This window comes from Amphiura filiformis, chromosome 7 (genome assembly GCF_039555335.1).
Source record: "Amphiura filiformis chromosome 7, Afil_fr2py, whole genome shotgun sequence".
Taxonomy (NCBI): Eukaryota; Metazoa; Echinodermata; class Ophiuroidea; order Amphilepidida; family Amphiuridae; genus Amphiura; species Amphiura filiformis.
In genome coordinates, this window is record NC_092634.1 from 63,875,146 (window position 1) to 63,882,827 (window position 7,682).

The window sequence follows — 7,682 nt, forward strand, 5'->3', positions numbered from 1 at the left end:
ACTTCAAGATTAGGCATGTATCTGATTGCTTCACAGAACCTGTCAATGGATTCGCCGATTTCATTTGTGGTTAATGACAATGTTTTGATCTTCCAACCTCCAAGTGATGGACTTGGTTGATCAGGTCGCGTTTTATCACTCTGATGTGCTAACATTTTACCTGCTGCAATAAACCCATCAAATAACACGGTACATTGCGATGGATTAAGCTTCGTATCCAACAAGACGAGTGATTTCAATCGAGGCGCATAGGTATACACCTGAGTAAGTTTACCCACGGAACCACCTAATTCGTTCCATGATAGGTCTAGGACTTCTAGCTCTAACCCACATTCTAGTGCCTTGCCAGCTACTATTAAGCCATCAAACAATAAAAGCGCATTGGTATGGATTCAATTTGTTCTGTTCAAATCAAGTGATTTCAAACGAGTCATGTACATGTGTGCTTCAGCAAGTTTACCCACAGAATCACCTAATTCGTTCTCTGATAGGTTCAAGGCTTCTAATGAAACTCCGCAGACACCTGCCTTGACTACTGTTATTAACCCATCAATCAATAAAACACATTGGCATGGATTGATCGTCGTACCCTGCCAAGTCAAGTGATTTCAAACGAGGCATGTAGGTATATGCTTCAGCAAGTTTACCCACAGAATCACCCAAATTGTTCCTCGATAGGTTTAGGACTTCTAGTACTAACCCACATTCGCGTGCCTTGCCTGCTATGTTTAACCCATTAAATAATACAGCACATTGGGATGGGGTCATTTCCGTACGCTTCAAGTCAAGTGATTTCAAATGAGTCATGTACATGTATGCTTGATTAAGTTTACCCACTGAATCACCTACCTATTCATTGATAAGTCTAGGACTTCTAATGGTAACTCATTCTGGTCTCTTTTGCGGCCTATCTCAATCAAACCATCGAAGAGAACCTCACAATGCTGAGGTTCCAAACGGGCACCACTTAACTTGAGAGAATTCAAGTGTGGCATATACATACATGCACGTACAAAGTTTTCAATTGAGTGACCTATTCTATTACATGATAAATCTATTTCTTCAAGTTGAACATCGTGAACACTATGTGAATGCAACTCTAGATCAGAAGCACTCTTGGTTTTGCATTTGCATCTTTGCATATTCGGTAATGCTTTAGCTAGCTCATTGAATCCCTTCACCCAATCTTCTGGTTTTCCTGCAAAAATCATTACGCGTGTTAAAGCTAACCGTCTCAGATGTGGCATATATTTTATTGCCTTAAGTAACTTGCATACGTCATCCAATGGGATATAACTAACTTGCATTGTTTCTAATGGTATACAAGCTTCGGAAGAAACCGATTGTTCAAGTTGAAACCCATGGATTTGGTTTCTACACAGTATTGGATTTGCAGCACGAATATCAACATGTGGTTCAATGTGTAGTTCTTTTAGTGCTGGATATGAAGTGTCTGCAGGAACTCCCCTAAGTATCTTTACATCTGTTAGCTTCAGTTTCGTGAGACATGGCAAGGACGATGAAAACAATCCAAATGACTCTGCATCATAACAAACACCATGGAGCCATAATTCTACAAGTGAGTTTGGAGCAAAGTGTCGTTCAATGAGGTGGTTAAAAAATGATGTTATCTCAAGCAAAGCCTGATGAAAATGCATCAAGCGTAGAGCAGATAACTTTGACAAAGCGCAAAGGAAATGTTCGCTTTGTTCCTGAAAAAATAGAGACCAATTTTCAACTTGAATTTCAAATGCTAGTTCTCTAATATCATCCAAACAGGTATAATGTTGTTTTGCATCATTATATAGTGATTAAGTACTTCTTCAAACTCTGGTAATGGATGTGCTCGTAGATGATCACTTTCGTTAGTAACAACAGTATCATACAAAGGTTTCATTAACCCATGAAGATTGAGACATCTTCCTGCTTGTGTATTCATTTCAGCCTCATAGAGCAGAAAAAGGGGAATTTGTTGACACTCGTTGCCATAAATACTACGAATACGACCGTCCCGATATCTCATCCTGCCACGCTCGCTCATAAGTTGTACAACATGCGGTATGATGAACTCAGCAGCCTGTACACTCCATCCACATGCAAACCGTAAACAATATTCCATTTCGAATATATTGTTGTGTTGTATCCGTTCTAAATACGTCATGAATGTCTCTCTGTCTTTATCGACCAGATTTGCAAAGTATGAAGCAACACATTTCTTGAAATGTTTTATGTAAAAAAGTAACATTGTATGCTAATTTAGTTCCAGACCTTTTTCTTTCTTTGATCACTACACCCAGTGTACAAGCATCTGCAAGATGCTGTTTCTGAAATTCATTCGCTTTAAATACTAATCTATCCTCAAATAGTGCAATTATAGCTATTTCGCCAATATGGGAGACAACATTGTCCATCCAATCATGAATGACTGATTCATCAAGATCATCTTCAGTAGTTTTTGCATATTGATGTTTTGCTAGGTGCATGAGGACATATTTGTAGAGTGCTGTTACACTGATAGGTAGTTCTTTCATTGTCGTCCAAATCAAACACAACATGGATAGAATAATGGGAATAGCTGAGAGTGCTCCAAGGGACTGTGACTTCAACCGAAGTGTATCTAGGAAGGTTTTAACATCATCACAATCCTCCTCCTTATCTTTCTCCTCCTCTTTTCCCCTAAGTTGTAGAAACTTATTCACGTACTTTTCTCGAGCTTTCCATGAGAATCCAATTATTTCAATTTGAAGATATGCGCCATACTTTTGACAAAATTTGCCGACTAGATTGGGCCGAGTGGTCACAATTACACACGCTCCAGCCAACCATTTGCTACATAACACATTTCTAATATCTTTACAACGATCAAAATGGATGGTGGCCTCGTCGTATCCATCAAGCAAAATAGCCACCGAACTAGCATTGATTGGATTAGTTCTTCAAGACTCTGTCTAGAAACCTTTGATAATAACTGCTCTCGAATGACACCAATAAGGTCTGTGTCGGTATCAATCTCATTTACTGTAATAACAAACACTAAGTCAAACTTTGACATAGGTGAGTCTTGTTTGTTACATGCCCAATCATATGCTAGTTTGGATATTGTGGTTGATTTCCCAGCCCCTGGATTTCCCTTTACTAGGATGCGTTTTACCAATTCTATTTCTTCTATACCTTCACTATTTTCCTCATTTCGTTCAATACATACAAGGTCAACGTACGAGTTAAGTTTTTTACATATAGCTCCAGAAGGTTTCTTATCTTCTTCGATGATTTCCAGGTCGACAAATATATCTTCCATCCTAGCAAACTCTTCTGGCATACCAGGTAGCAGAGGCAGCTTACCTCTAGTTTCACGGTATTCTTCCATTAACTGCTTTCTAATCATTTCTAAGCCGAGAACGGCACCTTCAAACAAAGAATATAAATAAAAGAAAGAATCAAAAAATGTTAGAAATGAATTAATCAAGTTAAGTTAATACTTGCAGATACTACATTTAGTACATGTACTATATTAACAGGAGAATAATCACGTGAGCTGAACGTGGGTATGGTAAATGATTTACACTACTATCGATAATGTGTTTCTATTATTCGATACATGGATGGATACGCAGACCGGGTTTATCACGCTGATTCAACTTACAAGGGATATGACCGTCAATAACGTTATTTGTTCCGTCAAATAGGTATGTGTGGTAAAGCTATGGTTGTTCAGATTAAATTTACTTCCAACAGCATCTGTTAATTACTTGAGCATTTGAAATAATGGTAAATCTAGGTGCCTACTTGTATCCTGATCTGTTTCTCTGCCAACCTGAATCACCATAGTCTGTGCTTGGTAATTGCCTCCTGTTTGAATTTGCTGGTCTTCTTTGACAATCGTCTGTTGTTCTATCACGCTTACATTTTCACCACGAACATACGCTGACATGAGCGGCGTTGAACAGGAACGGCTTCCAGCTACAGGATCTGTAGTCATTAGAGGAAATAAAAGTGAGTGAATTTTGGTGGAAAACGGGCTCCTTGTCCCTTTTTATTTTCCTTTGCCTTTCCCATTTTTCTTTCATTTCATGTCAGAGGGGCACTGTTCTCTTTCATTTGTTTCATGGATGTACTCTGCCCTCTGCTCCCTGCCCCGCCGCTCTACACACCCGCTGGATAGGCTACTGATGGTAAACGCGATTCTCAGCAACGTGAGGAGTCAAGGCAAAATTGGCGTTATACAGTGTGTCTCAGAGAAAATACCGGGTGAATAAATTTGGACATAAGTCGAGAAATAGGCATCAGAATCGAAAAATTGTAAAAACACTGATGATAAACGCGATTCTCAGCAGCGTGAGTAGGCAAGGCAAAATGGCGTTATACAGGGTGTCCCAGAAAAATACCGGGTGAATTAATTTGGACATAAGTCGAGAAATAGGCATCAGAATCGAAAAATTGTAAAAACACTGATGATAAACGCGATTCTCAGCAGCGTGAGTAGGCAAGGTAAAAATGGCGTTATACAGGGTGCCCAGAAAAAAATTCCGGGTGAATAAATTTGAACGTAAGTCGAGAAATAGGCATTAGAATCAAAAAATTGTAAAGCAGCGTGTAGCCCATTGTATTATATATCTTACACGCTAATTTCATTTGAATCGGTTGACTGACTGCGAAGAAATGAGCGATTACATAACGCATGCGTCAATTCACTTCATTCCAAGTTTGAAAGAAAGATCATTCGAGTACAACACAATGCGCACTAATGGTGCTCAACGGGGTTTATATTTTGTTCGGTGAATACACAATTTTGTTCTTTTTAAACAATATTTTTCTGGCACAACATTTTTAAACGTGTTTAATTAGGCTTGTTCAAATTTGAAAAACTGCACGCTATTGAAAATGAAAGCTTGCATGTAAGATGATGCTCGGTACTTGTAAATATCTTCTTTTTTCGTTAATGTTGATATAATTATTGCATAAAGAATTATTGCATAAAGAATCCTAGCTGGCTAAAAAGTTTCTCACACACATTAATGTTTTTAGAATGTTTCTAAGAAATGGGAATGCAAAGTTTTATCTTTTAAAACTTCAACATAATATTGCATGATATCAAAAATCACTGAAAAGCTGTAAGCACTTAATCATTGTCATTCGTAGCTCAAATTTCGAACTATATATTTTGTTAACACATGTTCCTTCACCGGGAACATAGAACATAGAAAATTGATCATCGGCCTGCACCAAAGCCAAAAATTTTACCACTGTGCCATGAGTCTCTATGTACGCCTTCACAATGAAGTCGATAGTGCATTCATTGTTTGTGACATAATCAAGAAAATTGAGTCGTTTTTCTTGAAAGTAAATGATCAAGAGTAACCTCGACTGTGGTTTCCAAAAAGGGTACCCAGGAAACCCTATTGGGCACAAGGGAGTGACAAAAGCCTCGTAAATTTAAATGTTAATTGAGTTACTAAAGACAAAGAAATACGAAGTTATTTGATCTGTTCATCTGATTAGGACACCAGATCGATTTCTCTGACGAAAGGCTCATTTTTGTGTGAAGGTGTGATGACAGATGAAAATACATGCAATGTTGTGTTTATACACTTGTGTAATTGCAATTATTGTTGAAAAAAAAAAAACACTGGAAAATTAATAACACTAATACTACATTAATAATATAACCCCATTTGATAAAGCTAAATTATACTTCCGGTAAAAAAATCCACCTATACATACTGCATATATATCCAAGCAAATAATGTGCAAGTGATAATTTATATTTGTCTCCAGAAGTTTGTGATTGATATCAATGACTATTTATGGGGGTAAAGCTAAAAACACCCTCTTTACGATTGCAAATTGTTGCTAAATTTGTTTGTGCAATCTGGAGATAAACGGGATTACGCACACCATGTTATTGTTATTTTGACCACCAACGTCTATGAAATTTACACATCCCCCATTCACATTTTTGTACTGTGCGAATAAAACCTGCAATAAATCTTGTCGATAAATTCTTACTGTTTGCATCAGGAGTCAGCTTTATTTGCAGTCTCCTCACAGCAGCTTCTGTTTCTTCTTGTACCGTCTGTCTAATGCAACTCTCCAAATCTCTGGTTTGCTGTTGAAGTGCTTCTGCTCCCCTTGAATACCCTCCTTCTACCATCAGCTTCAGGTCTTGAATGTGTTCTTCGATGACATGCTGCAGATCTCTGGTTTGTTGTTGAAGTGCTTCAGCTCCTCTGTTTTTCCTTCATCTATCATTAGCATAAGGTCTTTGACGCGTTCTCCAAAGCAATGCTGCAAATCTCTGGTTTGTTGTTGAAGTGCCTGTACAAGTGCCTGTTCTAATCCATCTGTCAGAGGTCTCATGGCTCTTTGTATCATATCAGCTGTCACATCTGATCGATGTATCTATGCGTTCAAAATATTTACATGAAACAATACAAATTACTGTTTAAAACAAATGGAAAATAAGGTGCTGAATGGTAGCCATAGTCTCCTTCTCAACTGCTCTTCGGGGAAGTATAATACATTGTATGACTAATCAAAGTTAAAGTTTAAGGACAAAATATTACAATTAAATTTTTGAAATAAACCACATTGTTCATAAACATGAGTAAATTGGACGGATGTCAGCAGATGCAATTTTACAGTAGAGGCGTAAATATATTGGTGTAAAAACGTTAACACTTTTTTTTCGGGGGCATGATTCCAATTGTGCGCAGTACCGGAAATATTTTGAACTTTGCCCCTCCCCCGGCAACCGACCTTATACACCATGAGAGTGTGTTTAACCCCAATTTTCTGGCAAACGTGGCTGCCGGGGATGCCAGAAGGAAGACAGATTCGGTAAATGAGAGACGGGTGCTAATTTGGTCTATTACGGTACTAACTTGCCTTTATTCAAAAGAGTTATAATTGTGTCGCCTTTCAAACATGGATGACGGTTCTCCAGGTCGGTAACCAAATATTTGATGTCGTGAAAATAGTTGTTCATCTGAGCATCAGGAACTTGCATCTTTTCTTTTACTTTCATGTGAGACAGACTGTTCCGGATGTCTACTACCTGATAATACCACAATTATAAATAAAGGCCTTAAGAGATTACCTTGCACATATTTGGCGCAATTCTATGTAATCTTAGAATTACTCAAATTTAACATAAAAAGATGATCACCACATTGGCTGATAAAAAATATAAACCAAGCAAAGCTAACGAACCATGCAGCAACCTTGATATATTAACCAACCAATACAAACAAACAAACAAACAAAAAACAAACAACAGCAAATATTTTTTGTTTAAAGTTATTTATTATTCATTGCACATTCCATTTTGTTTTGTATGTGGCATGAAAATGACATGAAATATTGTGAATTCTATTTCAAGTACTTCATGAAATTAAGGGGTACATTTTCAACCCGCAAAAATGTAATTATGTTTGTATTGTGGGGTATGGAATAAAGTTAAATAGGAAGTTAGCGCCCTTGAATGAGGAATTTATGGGCATGGAAGTAGAGAGAATTTGATATTGACATCATCAGATCATGCCCATGAGTTACTTATGAAAATGCCCTGAACATGTCAAGGCTATGCTCAATGACCAAATGCATGCTACAAAAAAGCACGCAACGTCATGATTTCTCATGCGTGAGCATGAACATCCCATTAAAAACCCCCCAAATTCATGACC

The 7,682-nt window shown here is 37.7% G+C and overlaps 1 protein-coding gene across 1 annotated transcript; it reads right to left on the reverse strand.

Moving 5' to 3' along the window:
• Positions 1–388: 388 nt before the first annotated feature.
• Positions 389–6,395, reverse strand: LOC140157460 (uncharacterized). The gene is made up of 3 exons (XM_072180663.1): positions 6,007–6,395; positions 3,787–3,969; positions 389–3,405 (listed from the first exon to the last, which is right to left on the reverse strand). The coding sequence occupies exons 1-3, from the start codon at positions 6,149–6,151 to the stop codon at positions 2,804–2,806; spliced, it is 930 nt and encodes a 309-aa protein (XP_072036764.1). The 5' UTR covers positions 6,152–6,395; the 3' UTR covers positions 389–2,803.
• Between the last annotated feature and the right edge of the window lie 1,287 nt (positions 6,396–7,682).